General features: G+C 35.4%; 1 protein-coding gene across 1 annotated transcript; it reads right to left on the bottom strand.

The window, feature by feature from the left end:
- Nucleotides 1-625: 625 nt before the first annotated feature.
- On the bottom strand, nt 626-5,755 carry LOC131055892 (probable disease resistance protein At4g33300). The gene is made up of 5 exons (XM_059219625.1): nt 5,435-5,755; nt 3,229-3,638; nt 2,767-3,113; nt 2,472-2,683; nt 626-1,972 (listed from the first exon to the last, which is right to left on the bottom strand). Exons 2-5 carry the CDS (start codon nt 3,235-3,237, stop codon nt 1,152-1,154), a joined length of 1,389 nt encoding a protein of 462 aa, XP_059075608.1. The 5' UTR covers nt 3,238-3,638; nt 5,435-5,755; the 3' UTR covers nt 626-1,151.
- Between the last annotated feature and the right edge of the window lie 12,699 nt (nt 5,756-18,454).

The raw sequence follows: 18,454 nt of genomic DNA, 5'->3' as shown, positions 1-18,454 counted from the left end.
TTGTATTTGGATTAATCTAATCTATATGTATCGAAAATGAGTATAGTCTAAACCGCTAAGTACAAGGAAACAATTAATCCAATCTGATCATAGGAGTGTGCAAACCATAGAACTGCATTGATAATGGCAAGATAATTAATCACGACTCATAAATTGAAAATATAGCACTCTCTCTCTCTCTCCATATAGGGGAGAGGACCCAGTAGTTGTGCACCCTAACTTCACACTTCTCAAAATCCTACGTGGAAATTTCAAATCACTCCGAATTTTTTACAGCAACTTACTTGGCAAATCCCCTGCTTATAACTAAGGTTTTAGGGCCACATCATCAAATATGATGCCACATCAGCATGCTTTTTGCCAAGGTGTCCAAAACAACCCGAAAAAAAAGTGAGACCAATAGGTGTGCAAAAGGGCCCCAATATTTGTGCAATTGATGTGGCATCACATGATTGGTTACTTTTCACAACAAATGGTATATTTTTAATTAAATTATTGGTACATATCATACAACTATTGGTGCAATGTTGTATAAAAGTTGGGCATTAAATCAGCAAGTATGGGGGTATTAAATCAACAACTTCTATCACAAGAATTAGAACGTGCTCAACTACTGAATCCTTTCCCCTACTTATTTATTATTTGAAAGAAATACAATGTCATAGTCATAGCAGCGAATTGACCAGCTCCAGAAGGAACAGCTACAGAAGCAAAACAAGAAAGAAGCGAACAGCAAGGCAAACCATAATAGAGCCCCCGACATTTGGGGCACAAAAATTACAAGAACAGTTACATTGTTGATACAAACTATTCAATCCACGCAAATTAGCGACGCAAGAAGGTAGCATGGGTAATCTATCAAGCACCCCAGTCAATCCAGAATAAACTCCAAGCCTCTTCAGATGTATTGAACAAGCGTCGGAAACAGTTCTCCCAAATCAAGCTGGGCATTATCAGGTAATACCGCTATTTGCTGTAGACGCATGGAGGGTATAATCAGAGCTAAAGTGTCACGCTGATGGCGAGACCTTACCCTCATGCTGATCGAAGACACTTAGCCTGCAGCACGATTTCATCCTTGATAATACCCTCATCTTTTAAACTATTCATGCATTTGGGTATGAAGAAGGATGTTAGGATTTCACAATAAGTTAATCATCAAGCCATTCCAAACTAAACCGTGCTTCCACAATTTCAACTGTAAGCTCCGGTATAGAAATGTTCTTAGCCCTCATCCACTGCTTTCCAATCTTCTCATCACACACAACAAGCTTCAGGGAACTTAGTTCAGAAACAGCTGTGGGTAACCTTCTCAAACGAGAGCATTCTCTCATATCAAACTCCCTTAATTTCTTGAGTTGCCCTATTTCCTTTGGAAGCTCTTTCAAGCGCTCGCATACTGAAATGTCCAGATATTCCAACTCTTCAAGTTTTCCAATTGAAACTGGAAGCTCCTTCAGGCCTGGTAATGCCGATAACCTTAATATTCTTAGTTGGCTCATATTTCCAAGATCATATGGTAAATTCTGAAGCAGATGGCAGTTGGTAATAGACCATGACAGGGCAGACGGCATATTGCAGATCTCAAGGGGCAACTCTTCCAAATCACTGCTGTGGTCCAGGTTAAAATATTGTACCTTGGTTGTGTTGAATGTGGATATATTTCTGAGTCCTTCACATAAGCTCAAAGATATTTTGTCTAAGCTCTGTAATTCTTCAATGCTCTGTTTCTCAACAAGCGGTGAAATCAATCTCTCCAAACGGACACTCCTGAGTTGAGGGAGTGAAGATAAGACTTCTTGACCTTTCACTGTTGCCTTCTTTGTACAGCAATTGAATACCATCAAAAACTTAAGTTTTTTCATGGATTTCAGAAACGAGGGAAGAAAGTATTCTCTTGAAGTGAAGGCTAACAACAGAGCCTCTGTCTCAGGAAATTCAATATCGGGCCAGTGATTTTCCTCCATAGGTTCTGCATGTATCAAAATCACAACGAAATCCAGTTAGACCAATTTGCATTAATTATGATTACTACTTATAATGTCTATATTCTCTTAATTTTGAAGTTGAATCCAGGAATGGGAAAATGTATGGAGAAAAGAGTACTTGTATTTGTGATGCAATCACGAAGAGTGCTTAATGTCACACCATGAAAAAGTATGAAGATTGAAAATATAGTTTTGCATTGTTACTTATCAGGGAGGACATTAAAGCATCCAAAAAAATCTAGATATCTTGAATAGTTTACATAGGCTGTTGAGTTTATGCACTGAACAAATGACTGGAACATCAAAGCTCTATAATAGGCTGTTGAGTTTACTTAGTGATGTAAACTCAGTAATAATATGCAGAGCATCATGTTTGAATTCAATTCTACTCTACAATTTGACATCAACGGTGACATTAAAAACAATGGTTTAGTATTTCAAAGAAATAACCAAAATGCATGTGTTAGTTTTTGAATAAGTCACCTGTGAGAACAGAGAGGATTTGAGTGTCCAAAACACTATCATTAATCAACTCCTCTTCACTTAGCAAACCACTCTCCGTCCTTGTTATGACCAACCTCTTGTTGTGGACTGCGTTGTCTTTGTGTGCCAAATACGATACCAAATCTCGCATTACATTATGTTGAGAAATGTACATCTCCGAGGCATTTTTATATGAGATTGTTGTGCTTCCCCTGTTGAAATGAGAGCATGTCAGCTTAGTGTTGAAAAGCATAAGAACAAGAAATGCAATATACTAAAAAGGACAGACAATTACCTTGATTTGCTGGTAAAATTTAACAGTTTTTTGTTTGCAAGTTGTGATAAGATAGCAAAAGCATCATGCTTCTGTAGCTTTCGAACGTAAACCCAAATGTCCAATAGTGCATCGACACATATTTTTCTGTCCTTTGGAAATATTGCTAAGTCTAAAAGGCACTCCTTGGTTACATCATCTAAGGAGTCAATACTGGTTTGCAATGATCTGAATAACTCCTCTTTGTGATAATCTGACATGTATTCTCCATTAGAAAGCTTGTTCTTCCAGGCATCTTGAGATTCCCCTTGCAAAGAACTTCCAAACAGCTTTAGAGCAAGTGGCAGATCACCACATTTTGATTCCACCTACAAGTCATAGAAAATTTACAAGTAGTCCTTAAGGATAACAAATCTATATAATGAATAATTAACTAGTTTTATCTTATACTCATAAAACAACAATTATTTACAAAATGCATACCTCCTGCATTATATTTGCATCTGTATCACTTGAAATTGATGTCTGTCCAGTAGCCCAGAAGGAGGAAAGTGAGAGAGCATCCTTTGGGCTCAGCAATGGTAGTTGATAGAGTTGTGTAGAGGGGTTTGTGGGTATGGTAGACTTGTCTCTGGTAGTAATGACAGTTTTGCATCCCGAACCTTCAAATAATAACTTTTTCAAAATTTCCTTAGACCAAACATCATCCAAAATAATTAGAATTGGCTTGGATTGATTTAAAATGAATTGTTGTAGCTCTGTGTGCGCATCTTCCACATCCTTAAACTCTGTTCTTTTGCTTCCAGTTATCTTCTCCCATATAGTCTCTAATATCCCATTTAGGTCTGGAGATTGTGAAACTCTTGCAAAGATCACATTGTTGTGAAAATAATCTGGAATCCATTAAAAAAACAAGTGTGTTATAGATTAAATACCTTGACATGAATGAAAATATGCCATTTTAACCTAGGGCATGCAGCATAGAGACCTCAATATAACACAGATTCTAAATTAATAATTATTAAATTTTAAATATATGATTTTAGATTTAAAAATTACAATCATCAAATAATCAAATGTAGTTTCACATCCAGTCAATACATAGAATAATAAAAAAATGTCTTCCATGAAATGACAAACAAAAATTAACACCAACTCTTGAATTATTTGATGTTTAAGAATAATTTTCATGAAGACTAATATTTTCTCAACATTGAGAAAGATAGAACAAAAACTTTAAATTGGATGCAAAGAACACATGTTAATCATATTGACTTTATAAGAAGAGATTAGCTTATCCAAGTGTTTGTGTAGTGGTAGAAATTACAATAAATTACTTTTTCTAATAATAACAATTATGTGTAATTACTCTATTTTTTACATTAAAAAGACAATCATTATCTACATGTTGATTTGAAAGAAAGAAGCATGTCATTTGTAAATATTTCTTTGCTAATAGAAACATGTCTTAAATATTTTCCTCCCACATTTAAGTTTTTTTATATGTTTATGTTTTCTTGTTAATAACTTCTTTTCTTTTGTTGCGTTTATTTTAAATTCTCTATTGAGTTATCTAGGTGTAAAAATAAAATGATTTTTTACATTATTTTGAAATAACAATTATTTTTTCGCATTGGGTCCTATTGGCTACATGTGTTTAGATTGTTTTCCTATTTCAAATTGACTTTTACTTGTCTTTTAGCTTCCAATTTGATTATTAGTTATAAGACTAGGGTATTATTTTCCAATATTAATCTAGAGGAAGAGACGTTCATTTGGATCGTTTTGTTATTAAAGCATCTAAATATGCCTAAAGTAGAAAGTTTGTGAGATTGCTTTATTTTTTATATAGCAAAATTTTTGAATAACTCATAGGAGAGCTATGACTATGGTTGTGGATGCATAGACGTAGTTATGTCACAACACAAATAAGAGGATAACAAAGCTAGAATAAGAAACAAGGCAAAAGAAGAGGTAGAAGCCAACAAAAGGCAAACAAAGGAAGCTACAAAAAATGAAGTTTGAGTTGAAGGAATTATGGTGGATGTTGGAGTAGTGTGAGGCAAACAAAAATTGGAAGCAAAGAGAATAAAATTAGAACGACGACATTTAAGAGATGTGAGAAGGTGAAAACAATTGGTAAGAATAAATACCCACCGTGTTAGCAAGAGTTATTTTGAGAGAAGAAAACCATAGAACCAGAAGAATATAATTGCTACAATAAAGAAATATTGAATCTCTTTAGGAGTTGGCATGATTACTCGTAGATGGAAAACCTTTGAAGGTGCTTTGCAAATAATTTGAGAGGGAGTTGATATATGAATGGGAAGAAGATATTATGTTATCCTAGAGAAGGTGAACTATTAATGATTATCATGGAAGATAAAATATATAAGATTACAATAAAGAAGAATTCAGCCTATCACTGAAAGCTAGGCAGTCCAAGATATTGCAATTGCATAAGCACCCATATTAGAGATGGGTTTTCTTTTGTCATGTAAGGATTTTAGATATTCATATTACATTCTACTTATCTCTTTTTATATACATACCTAAAATCCTTACATGACATACATACCTAAAATCCTTACATGACAAAAGAAAACCCATAGATTTAAAATAGAATGGTTTTTAAAATAAAAGCTTAGAACATTCAGACAATCATGAAAAGAATTTAGACAGAACATACCTTTAACTTGGAGATCATTGCAGAGAGACAATGATCGACACCTGGTTGTGGAACAAAAGCCCCTTCAAATCGGCAAGACGTCTCTCCAACCCCACATAAAACTGCGGCTTTTCAGAAACATTATCATCACGAGAGTGCGTGTAATCATCTGCCATTTGCTGAAACTGGTAAACGATTTATTGTCTTTTCCAAAGCTATATAATGCTAGAAGAAATCAAAGCGGCGGTTTTAATTAAACGCGCAGGAAATGTCTGTATTCATAGTTGGCGGGTTACTTGCCATGCAAGTTGTTCCAACTGCGCCTCCGCGGAAGTGAATTGTTCAGACGATTTGTTTAATTTATTATAAGGAAGAAGATTAATACGAAACAAATTTTATAAATTAAACAATACTGTATGCTCAAGGCAAGTATCATATTAACACAGATAATTATTTTAACCGTTAATGGTTTTTTGTCAACGTTAAAGATGTGGATCGTAATGTTTTACAGGTAATCAAGTCTATCTTCATGTTGATTTTACTGCTAGGTAGCATCTCTTTAAGATTGGTTATCTATTTTAAGGAGAATTTTAATGAGAATTCTTACATGGCAATGCCTTCTATACAAAGTAAAGGAAAGGACAAAAGGTGGAATAGTGTATAATACAAAATATGGGCAAAAGATCAGATATTGTAAGAGTGCAAGAAAGAACAAGTGTTTCTTGGAATGTATATTTGTTTCGGTCTATCTCATTAATTTATTGGTTTATATATATTTAAGAGAATTACATATATTAAAATCTATGAGAGATGTATCCTTTAATTAGATGCAAATACTCTTTATTTTCAAGGATCTTTAATAAGTTTTTCTAAATATGTTTCTTATAATGTGCTCCTTTTTTTAGGTCTATCTTCTCTTTTATTTTCTTAAACACATCTCAAAATCTATGAGATAGATGTTTTATAATTAGATTCAAATATTCTGCTTTTGGAAAGTTACTTGCAATGTACTTTTCTTTTGGTCTATCTTATTTATTATTTTCTTACACATATTTAAGAGGATTACATTTATCAAAATCTATGAGAAGGTATGTATAATTATATTCAAATACTCTTTCTTTCCAAAGATTCTATAAGATTTCTTAAATACATTTGACACATTTTTTTTTTAGCAATATAAAGTAGAAAATAAAAAATGTTCATCTAAGTTCATCACTTAATCTTATAGTGAGCAATAATATTAATACTTGGAAATGGCATATATTCATTTTCATAAGCATACTCGATATGGTATGTAAATTGAGTTTTCAAACATGTATCTAGTCTACGTTTGAAATATAATAAAGTAAATGAAATGAAATGCAAAATAATAATTTTTTTAATGATTGTGTTCTATAAATTTTGGAGTTATGGATGAAAATTAATTAAGCTCATTCTTGTAGTTGTGATCCTCAAACCTATAACTTTGTATTGAAAAGTACAATCTTAAATCTTTTATATGACCTTGAAACCTTGAATCTTTAGGACTTTATAAGTTTAATTAATATTCTCTTGTACAGGTAATTGTAAATGAAAAACTTGGTGGTGTTAAAAAACACCATTGAATCTTTGCTAATATCAGGGTATAGAGGTGACTTTCCCTTTTTCCTTGGTCAAACCTTGTTGATCAATTTAATGATTTTGTAAAGAGTCAGAAAACATTCCAAGAGCATATGTGTGTAAATAGCTAATAGTTGTGTAGTAAAATGATGCACAAAGTTCTTGAGATTTCATGCAATGAAAAAATGCAATAAATGTTAGAACAACCTAAGGTTTTGGAAAAATCTCATTGTGAGATTTTATGTGAATTTAAGTGACTCAAGTAGTAAATTTATTATCACCATTAATAGTTTGGTGAAGTTACAAGAAAATTTGTAGAGTTCAACAAAGCACTAAATGAAATGCCTTTGAAGTCATTTTGACTTGCTCTTGCAATAGAAAATTTTTTTTAAAAAAAACTCAAAATAGATGCCAATTTGTACTGTTGTCAAACGGTCTTATAATACATCCAAATAAAAAGATAGGACTAAAATATATCCATGTGAGTTATGAAATTTCCATAAGGTCTTGCAAGTTAAAAAAATCTTATATTAGAAATGTACACTTTATTCAGTACCGGTTTAAGATCTAACTGATACCATAACCAAAAACCTTGCCGGTAAATGATTTTGCTTTCACAGAATAGTCTTCGCTTTGCTTTGCTTCTTATTCACTCTGAAAATAAATACATCAAAAGTGCATAAAAAAACTATCCTACAATATCTCATATACTGCTTATTACATTGCATATTTTCACATCAAAATGACCTACAAGATCTCATACATATATGAGTCTTTACAATACATCATGTCAGTTATACAAATATAATTACAATACAAAACAATGTTATTGCTTAGAGTGTTGGTATGATCTGCTACCGGTGAAGACTGGATGTCGGTGTGAATAAACCTTGTAGTGACTTCTGGTGCTAGTAGATGATGTCTATTGCTGGTGTAACCTTTGAACCCTGTTACCAATTGGTTTCCATCAATGATAACATCAACTATTCTCATCTTCGTGTATAATACCAACAAATTCCACATGTTGTTTTTTGACAAAAAATGGACACTCTAACAAAATAAATAAAAGATAGAAACCTTAACGTGATCAAAATGTAAAAAATCTTATATAGTTAGATAGCTAAGAGAGATCTTAACATCATCGTGGTATTTATTTAAATATGCATAAAAATACTTGTGAACCTAATGGAGAGCACAACAAAAAATTGTGTGAATTGTTTCTATCCTTTGGAAAAAAATGTCTTTGACATGAAATGGTCATCCAACCTTCTTTAGGTTGGATGCCCAAGGAAAATCCAACTCAAAGGGTTGAAATTTCCCAATGCAAATAATTTGGTGAGTGTCAAATAGTAACTAGCAGGGTTCTCTCTCTCTCTCTCTCTCTCTCTCTCTCTCTCTCTCTCTCTCTCTCTCTCTCTCTCTCTCTCTCTCTCTCTCTCTCTCTCTCTCCCCATTATTACCTCTCTACCTCTCTCTCCTTGTCTCTGTACCCACCTCTCTCTCCCACTCTATCTCTCTCACCTCTATCTCTCCCGCAAGTCTTTCATCCCTCTCTCCCTAGGCTCTAGGTCTCTCATATCTATATCTCTCCCATCTCTAGTTCTTTCTCACACTCTCCACTTCTCTTCCTCCCTCCTTAAACCTCTTTCTCTTTATGTGAACTTATCTCTCTCATTTTCTTCCCTCTCTCCCCCTGTCACCTATCTATCTCTCCCCTCTCTAGGTCTCTCAATCACTACCTGTCTATCTCTCTCTCCCTCCTTAGCCCTCTCTTTCTATATATTATTCTCTCTCTCTTCTTCTATATCCCTCTCCTCTCTCATTCATCACGTTATCCTCCATTGTATAGGGTTTAGGTAATAGGGTGTAGAATAAATGGTTGAGGTTATTAGGTTTAGGGTACATATAGTCAAGGGTATTGCTCGTATTGATACTTCCCTCTATCTCTCTATCTTCTTTCTCACCTCTTTCCTCTCTATAGATCTCTCCCTCCCTTTATTCCTATCTCCCTCTCTATCTCCCCCACCCCCCTTACTCCTATATCTATCTCTATTCCTCACTTTCTCTTATTATCTCTCCCTCTCTTATTCTCTCTTTGTACTATCCTAGTCATCACCTCCCCCTCCCTACTTTACCTCTTAGCCTCTTCCTCCCTATCTCATTATTTACATCTCTCTCACCTTTATTTCTCCCCTCTAGTTCTTTCCCTCCCTCCTTACCCATCTACCCCCCTCACCTCTCTAGGTCTCTTAGTCAATCCTTGTCTTCCTCTCCCTCCTCTCCTTCTCCACCCTATTTTTTTTCTTTGTTCTTCTCTCTCCCCTCTTCTATCTCCCTCCCTTGTATAGGGTTTAGGGCATTTTTCTATGGTTTAGGGTACAAGTTTAATGGTATAGGTTTTAGGATACATAGGATTGAGGGTATTAATTGTGTTGATACTTCCCTAAATATCGCCCCCTACCTCCCCCTCTCTTCTCTCTCTTAGGTTCTCTCTCCCCTCATGGTGTAGGAGCACCTAGAGTTTAGTTACTATGTCAATTAGGGGTTTGAGTCTTTGGAGTTAGGGGTCATGTCGTTTTGATTCAATAAGGTCTATTAATACCATTTGTAATGTTATTTCATTTTTATAGGTGGGTATATCAATTTGGGAGTCATAATTTGCAAGTTTGTAAGAAGTTGTCAAATGTTGTCATTGCGATAGTTATCCTGATAAAGTGTTATTGTTGTAAAAAGTTGTCAATGTTTTCATAGAGATAATTAACCCGATAAAGAGTCATTGTTGAAAAAAGTTATCATCGGGATAGTTAACCCGATAAAGTATCATTGAGATAGTTTGTTCTATTGAGATTGGAGAATATTGTCTAGTTGACTGTTGATGGCTATGTCAATAGACAACCAAATGCATTATTCAGTATAGTTATACTGAAATAGGGACATCGGGGTAGGTTTACTCTATCAAAATTGCACAAAATGGTTACTCTGTCTGTATTAGTTATTCTGATGGGTGATCAAGACCTCGATTTGGGATTGTTATTCTGACGTCAATGTCCAGCATTGGTCTATCAATTTGGAATTTTTATTCCAATGTCAGTGTTTGAGTTTATTTTTTCAAAGCGTGGGAGTCAAATAGTCATGTAACCCAAAAGTCTATTGTGACCGCAAGAGTGTTTAAAATTTGGTATAAATTGTATAAGCAACAGTTGGAAACTGATTATGAGATGAATTAAAAAATTTAAATTTCTAAAATCTGATTTGAAATCATTGGCAACTAATTGGAAGCTCATTCTTTCTGCAATTACTCTATTTTCTGCACTTGAATGATTTTGTATGGATTCAACTTAATTGGCCAATCATATGTATGTGTTAGATGCAATGACAGTCCCAAAGACACTCATAGGGGGGTGAATCAGTCTCTAACCAGTTAATGAAATATTTGAACTTATTTATAACTTTGTAACCCAAATTAATGTATCGGTAAACAAGAAATAATGTAGTAAAGAGAAATAACAGAGACAACATAAATGCACACCATAACACAAGATATATTAGCGAGGAAACCCGGTGTGGGAAAAACCTCGGTGGGATCTGTGACCCACAATATTTACTCACATATGGATAAATATTACTTACAATAGGGGCCTGCACATGCAGAAAGGCCAACAGCCTAGAGCGCATTGCTCAAAGAAAGAGTATCACTGACTACAATAAGGATAATTAAATCCAAGATAATGTACTACTCAAAATAGCATCTCCAATGCTTGGTTCAGTACCAGTTTAAGCTCAGTCAAATACCTCAACAAAAAACCTTTCGTTGTCCTTTACATAATCACCTTATACATACCATCTCATAATAATAAAATGATCATAATACAAAATGATCTATGAGATCTCATACATATATGAGTCTTTACAATATACCATGTCGGCTTACAAAGATTAATTACATTACAATACATAAACAAAACCGTATCTCAAGTCGGTCTGAGTGTCGGTGTAATTTGGATGTCGGTGAAAGTGCATGTCGGTGCCAGTAGATGGTTTCCATGTTGATCTTGTTGCCAGTGTATGTGTAGAGTCCTGCTACCAGTTGGTTGCCATCAATGACAACATCAAACATTATCATTTGAGTGTATAATGCCAACAATCTCCCCCTTATTGATGGCAACACTCATGAGAAAAATCCAAAATTGTTATCCAAAAATGAAATCCAAAAAGAAGTGTGCTCCCCCTGAGCAAGTGATCTCTTTTGTGCATACATTTTTCTCCATACTACTCTCCCTTTGACATCAATGAAAAAGATATAAAAAAGAATCAAAGAATACAAAATTCTACCTCAAAGCCTGTAACTGGTTGGTTACAACTTGAAAGATATCTGCCAAAACTAGATTCAGGCTCTGCATGAATTTGTTACAGTCAGAAATAATTGTCTATGTCTGTTGGATCATGTCGGTCAGATAGTGCATATGTTGCTCTGGTGATCGTTCTCTAGGAATTGTTGCCTTAGATAATTCAACCCACTGAGTAATAAGAATGTCCAATCTTGGACCAATTTTTCTCTTCAGCTCCCATGCCTTCAACCTTATCCTTGCCTTTTCTTTCTCCAAATTCTCCAATTTTTTCTCATAGACTACCATTTCCTATTCAAAAACTGATGTGAATTCCGAAGAACCTATCATATTATCCGCTATGTCATCTATCTCTTTTTGTGTCTTTTTAATCTCCTCATCAATATCTTCTGTCAAATGGTGAGGCTTACAAGCTTCTCTATACAACTCCTTATATTCCAAATTTGTTGAGTTGAGTACCGGTAATAATGAATCCATGTGCTTTGTACAGTCTTTAATAGTATTCTCAAAGAATTCACCTTTCTCTTTATCTACTCTTTCCTTAACAATTTCCTCATTCACCTTCTCTAGAGTTAGAAAATTTTCAGCAATGAATTTGGACAATGTGTCCAATTTAACTAAAGAATTATCAATGTGATCTATCTTACAGGTTGGTGCAATGATCTTCAAAATAGGCAATGTGTCATCAATAGCCTTAAATGTTAAGGCAATGCAATCTGTTATCCTTTTAATTAAATCTAAAATAATATATATTATGTTAGTAAGTTTGAATTCACCTATAGATTTGCTTGGTTCAGCAATAGCTTTCCTCTCAATAGATACTTGTCCAATTACCTTAACTGTCTCTTCCTTGTTTCCAACAATTGATTCCTCTTTATTTACATTTTTTGTCGGTTCCTCTGTCTCCATGTGTACCTCTACTTATGTTTATTTATCAATGTTAGTTTCTTTAACCTCTGCCAGTGTCTCAGTATTCTGAGAGTCAACAGTGTGTGTCGGTGACTCAGAGATCTTAATATTCTCAGCATCAACTGCCTTAACCTCTACAGTTTCCTTATCCACAACAATGTTGAAATCTTGTGTATCAATGTTCATAGCGAAAAGAATTTTAGAATCCGGGTTAGTATCATCAGCTGCAATATCCGATGGAATGATTGTATGTACCGGTGGGGTGCACTATGCTGGTGGGGGAAGGTTATCTGTAACCTTTATTGCAAGAACACTACCATCTTTACCTTTACCTTTCTCCTTATCCTTTTGATATACCTTGGAAAAAGACTTATCTACTTTCGGTCTTCTCCTTTCTTCTTACTTCTCTTTTTCAAAAAAGAATATGTCCCAACTATCTTTAGTTTCATCAGTTATTTCTTTTACTCTTCTAGCCATTAGGCTCACTTGTCGATGTCCACTAAAAAAAACTGACCGGTTTGCTTTAGAAATCGGCTCATCAATTTCCTCTTTAGAATTTACAGGGTGTACTGCCAATAATTCTTCAACTTTTAACTTTTTATCAAGTTTCATCACTAACATTCTTTTTTTGCTTCTAATCTTAGATACAAATCATTCGGTAAATCATCTACCACTTCAATCAAAACTTTCTTATAGATGTCTAAATGCAAAATAATACTCTCCTCTATTATTTCCTTGTTAGTCTTTGAAAGAATGATACAATTTATTCAAATTATTAAGATTACCTTCCTATGTTATTTCATTTATTAGTTCCACTGGTGTAAGGGTATCTGGTGTCTTTGGTTCCTATTTCTTCTTAGGAGTTAGCTTTTTCTTAGGCTCCCTTACAGCCTGATGCTTCTTCCTTGAAGTTTTGATCCTTTTGGGAGAAGGTATCGATGACGTTTTCCTCTTTCTCCTTTCAACTCTCTTAAACTCATTTGCTTTTCCATAGTCAATATCAGAAGAAGTGACAACTGGTGAAACATGAGCTAACTGTTCCAATCCTTCAGGTTCATTAGCTGATATACCACTCAAATTTATTACATTTTCCTTAATTTCCTTGGCCATCTTGGATGCATCTCTGATAAATTTTTCTCTTCTTTTTCTTTGCTTGTGCATTGAAACAACACTCTCAATAGTTTCAGCATTTCAAAAAGTTTCTTCAGAAGGTTCTTTAGGTACATCAAGTAGTGTCTTAGCATATGCTTCAAGAATATGTAAATCAACTTCATAACCCATTTCCGTTATCTAAATAGTTCTAGGGTTAATGGCTTCCATCGATGTTTCATCATGTTTGATTACAAAGCAAATTTGTTTTGTCATACTTATCTACAATACTCTGTGCTCTTTAGCCTTCATCTTGGTTTGGAAGTTTTTAAAGTAGTCTGCAATAATCTAATCATTGTTAGTGCCCATACCGATGATAGATTCCATGATTTGTTTTCCTACCGGGATGTCATATCCAAAGTCCTTATGACCAATGTTGGGTATTTTGTTGGTGAAGTAAAGCATCAAACATACAAGCAGGTTTCCAAAATGGAAAGTCCCCTTCTTGTCACCTTTAATCTTTTTCAGGTTATCAATCAGTTCATCCTTAATCCATTCACATATACCAATTCTAGTATTGTTCTTTACCATCTCATATGCACTATGAATACATAAGCTAGAAACTGAATTTAATCTGTTTGCATGAGTTACTCTATAGCCAAGTACCATACTCACATATCTTACATTTGCATCAGTAATGTCATTTACTCTAAGGGATTTGTTGTCGGACGTAGCTTTGTTTATGCTCATAACACCCTTGTTAGGTATCTTCTTAGTTTTGTCAGGCCTACTACAGGTTGAGGGTAAACCAGTAACTGCCTTGATTGCTTCCTTAGTTATTTTACAAATAGAGTCTAACCACATTAACTCTCCATGAACTCTGCTCAATACAAGATGAACTACCTCCTTTGAAAATTCAAGTATGCTCAAAATTTCAACAAAACCTAAGTCTTCAACAATCTTATGTTCCGGTTTAACCACAACTTTCTCATCAATAATAACATCATTATACACATTCTTCAAGTCCTCAGTCCCTAGGTTTTCTATGTTGCAGTGGACATAGATTCTCGGGTCTTCGGCAAAAGCGACACCTTTCAGAATCTTTGAAAAAGCTCCGATAGAATCATCTTGCTTGGCAATTTTAGGGATGATCTTGAATACGGGTCTAGGGTGCTTAATGTTTTCTACCACAATAGGGTTTTCAATAAATTCATGTACATAAGATGAGGATTCTATTTCGAAAGATAAATAGCTCTTAGATCATCTTCAAGTTTGATATTCTTCAATTTTTCTGCATCGAAATCTTCAAGAGCTCCTTGCAACTATTTTCTCAAACTCTCCATCGGTACCAGTTTCAGAATCTTCCTCAAGCTATTAGGATTTAGCAAATAGAGGACCATGCTCTGATAGCAATTGTTAGATGCAATGACAGTCCCAAAGACATTGATAGGGGGGTGAATCAGTGTATAACCAGTTAATGGAATATTTGAACTTATTTATAACTTTGTAACCCAAATTAATGTACCGGTAAATAAGAAATAATGCAATAAAGAGAAATAACAAAGACAACATAAATGCACACCATAACACAAAATATTTTGGTGAGGAAACCCGATGTGGGAAAAACCTCGATGGGATTTGTGACCCACAATATTTACTCACATATGAATAAATATTACTTACAATAGGGGCCTGCACATGCAGGAAGGCCAACAGCCTAGAGGGCACTGCTCAAAGAAAGAGTCTCACTAACTACAATAAGGATAATTAAATCCAAGATAATGTACTGCTCAAAATAGAATCTCCAATGCTTGGTTCAGTACCGGTTTAAGCTCAATCAGATACCTCAACAAAAAACCTTTTGTTGTCCTTTACATAATCACCTCATACATACCATCTCATAATAATAAAATGATCATAAGACAAAATGATCTATGAGATCTCATGCATATACAAGTCCTTACATATTACCATGTTGGCTTACAAATATTAATTACATTACAATAACACAAATTTGTCTCAAGTCGGCCTGAGTGCCAGTATACTTCATTGTCGGCATAATCTAGATGTCGGTGAAAGAGTCTACCAGTGTCGGTAGATGGTGTCAGTGTTGATCTTGTTGCCGGTGTATGTGTAGAGTCCTATTACAAATTGTTTGCCATCAATGACAACATCAACCATTCTCATTCGAGTGTATAATGCCAATAGTATGGATAGGGCATCGAATTACCTTCCAATTGTCAATGATTTGAGTTTCTAATTCATTGTGAGGAAGAAGTTTAGCAAAAAAAATTCACATGGTGACCTGGTTAGTTAGGGTAACTAGGATTTTAATAGCAATTAGACCAATTCTCTCACCCTATCTTGCATCACCTCTCTAGGTCTCTCTCCCTATATTTCTCTCACCCCCACTCTCTCTTATTTTCTCTCCCTATTTTATTCTCTATCTCCATTGTCTAGGACTTCACCTCACACTCCCTCCCTCCCTCTCCCTCCCTCTCCTTCTCCTTACCTATAAATCCATGCCTCATTACCCACATATCTCAATTACCTTATATCTATCTCACTCCTCTCTTTATATTTATACCTCTCACATCTCTTTCCCCCTCTAGGTCTCTTACCTATATATGCTCCTCTAGTTTTCTCGTTCCTTATCCACTACTCCCTCCCTCCCATATTACCCCTATCTCTTTATGAATTCTCTCCTTGTATTCTCTCTCTATTCTCACCTCTAAATCTCCTCCTTTATTAAGTATCTTGTTGCTACAAGTGTGTTTTTCGTTGCACCAAAAGATCGACCTGTAAATGCCTGATACAACTATTGACCTTTTTCTATCAACTATCTTGAGGATAACTGATCTGAGAGATCCAGAGTTTTTGCATAACCTGCATGTTATGTGCTTTTTGTTGGCCTAGTGGTTTTTGCATAACCTTCATTTTACTCACAATTTTTTCAGAGGGGACCCCCCATTTTTTCCTCTAGGCTCCTTTGTTCTATTTTTGAGTTGACCAGGCCAACCGTTCAACTCACTTAAATCCCACCAACTAGAAGGTCCTTGTTCATGGTAGGTTGTTTCCTTTTATTCTTTCTACCTTGTGCCACAGAGAAAGCATATGTGAGGGTCATGAGGTATAGCGGTGTGAGTCAGGGGAAGACAATGTTGGTTGTATCCTTTCCTCGTGAGGTAAAATACAGGTGACATAAGGTCGTGTGAGGTAAGAAAATAACGAGTAGGGCGATGGCATCCTTTCCTCGCAAAGTGAAAGTGAGAAGGCATGATTCCTTGTAGGATAGACAACCTAAGAGAAGTGAAAGGCTCCCCCACCCTCCTATGGTGGTTTTCAAGGTGCCAAGATGGCCTTGCGGGGTAAGAGCAATAAGGAGGAGGTTGTCCCTACTATCTTGCAAGGATTTTTTTGGATGCAATGGTTCCCTGTAGGGTAAGAAAATGAGGGTATAGTTTGTGTTCCTGCCACCCTACGAGGCAAAAACAATAGTTCAAAGGGCTTTGCGGGGTAAACAATAAGAGAAGTTGAAGGCTTCTATGCCATCTTGTGGTGGTGTTCAAGAACACAGTTTGGCCTTGTGGGGTAGAGACACATGTAGTGGAAAATGTTCCCTGCCATCTTGCGTAGGCAGATGACCAAGTGGAAAAGGCCTTTTTGGCCTAACTTTTAAAGCCACTGAATGCATTTTTGGCTCTTACCGAAGCACCTAGTCTTAGTGAAACATGGATGCAATGGGGCTTGGGTAACATGGCTTTTGGGTGACAGTTACTTGGGCCTCAATGGAGTGAATTTTTGTACTTGGCTGAGCACCGAGTACTCTGACCTAGTGGGTTCAATCTGATGGGTGGGGCATCCTCGACCATTGGATTTTCATAAAGAAGTCAATCAACAATAATGTTTTAAACTTTAGTTGGGCTCTTTCGGGTGCTTATGTGGCAATATTTTGTGCATCCATCTATGCATGAGATCTGTTGATCGAAAGTGGACATTTGAACTTGCAGAGGCCATTGAAATTTGAATGCTCTACAGGGAGGTGGTTTTTGACCCAACAGTCAAGATGTTTTTTGCTCGGTCGACACCTAAAATATAATCTTTTTTGCTTCTAGCTACCAAATATTTTTTAACTTACTCTAGAGGTGACCTTGAGGATGATCTTAGATGTCACCCCATTCTTCTTTAATGCATATTGAAGACTTTTGTCTTTGTCATGGTGCACTTATGTACAAAGACGTCTCCTCTTGCACCCTTTGGGCCTCTTTCCAGAGATGAAGGACATCTTTAGGGATAACATTCAACACGCAATCTGATCCCTTCTATTGACCAGATCAGTCAACCTAAGCTTCCCCCTTTTGGGCAATTTTTTTGTAACCTAAGTTTTTTAGTTGTAGTTCAATTTTGAATTATGCCTAAACTATAAAGGCAAATTTTTTGTAATTTTCTCATCATCTTCTCTTCTTTTTCTCTTGTAGATTTCTTGTTTTCTGCAACTGTAAAGTTACCTTGCCTCTACATTAACAAAATTTTCTTGTCTTATCTATTTTTCAGCCTGAACAGGTTTGTATTTTTCTTACCTCTTTGTTTAGATACATTTTCATCTTGTTTTCTCAGTATCTATGATAGTGTTAACTTTTCTTATAGTGGCATCTATGAACTTTTCTCATTCTTCTTGCCATTGTTAATAATTCCAACCTTGGCTCGGTCTTAGAAAGCTTGATTTGGATAGAAAATAGTGTATTTTTTGGGTAGTTTGATTGATGTTTTTGTGCAATTATAGGCGGGGAGATCATAGTTTTAATCTAGGTGTGAACCTCATTTCCCTTATTTCAAGCATCTCTCTTTGTCCTCTTTTCCCTGTCACACCAATAGAATAGAGATTTCAGTGTTTGTATAGTCCAACACTTGCACTCAGATTGGATAAGGAAGTCGACCTTCTCCAGAGACTGAACCTCACTTTTGTGAGTCTCACACTTGGAGTTTGATTCATTGTTGTACAAGGTTGATAACCAAGATTGATCATCAAGCAGTTGAACTTTTGTGACATTAGTTTTTAGAATGCTCAATTGGATATCTATTTTGATATTCATGCTAA

This window comes from Cryptomeria japonica, chromosome 4 (assembly GCF_030272615.1).
Source record: "Cryptomeria japonica chromosome 4, Sugi_1.0, whole genome shotgun sequence".
Taxonomy (NCBI): domain Eukaryota; kingdom Viridiplantae; phylum Streptophyta; class Pinopsida; order Cupressales; family Cupressaceae; genus Cryptomeria; species Cryptomeria japonica.
Note: the sequence above shows the minus strand (reverse complement) of the source record. Positions and strands in the feature narration are given on the sequence as shown.

Excerpts from the sequence above, each read along its gene's own strand:
- LOC131055892 (XM_059219625.1), bottom strand. Across the intron at positions 2,684-2,766 it reads AATTTTACCAGCAAATCAAG|GGGAAGCACAACAATCTCAT; the intron begins GTAATTGTCTGT and ends TCATTTCAACAG. Across the intron at positions 1,973-2,471 it reads AATCCTCTCTGTTCTCACAG|AACCTATGGAGGAAAATCAC; the intron begins GTGACTTATTCA and ends TGATACATGCAG.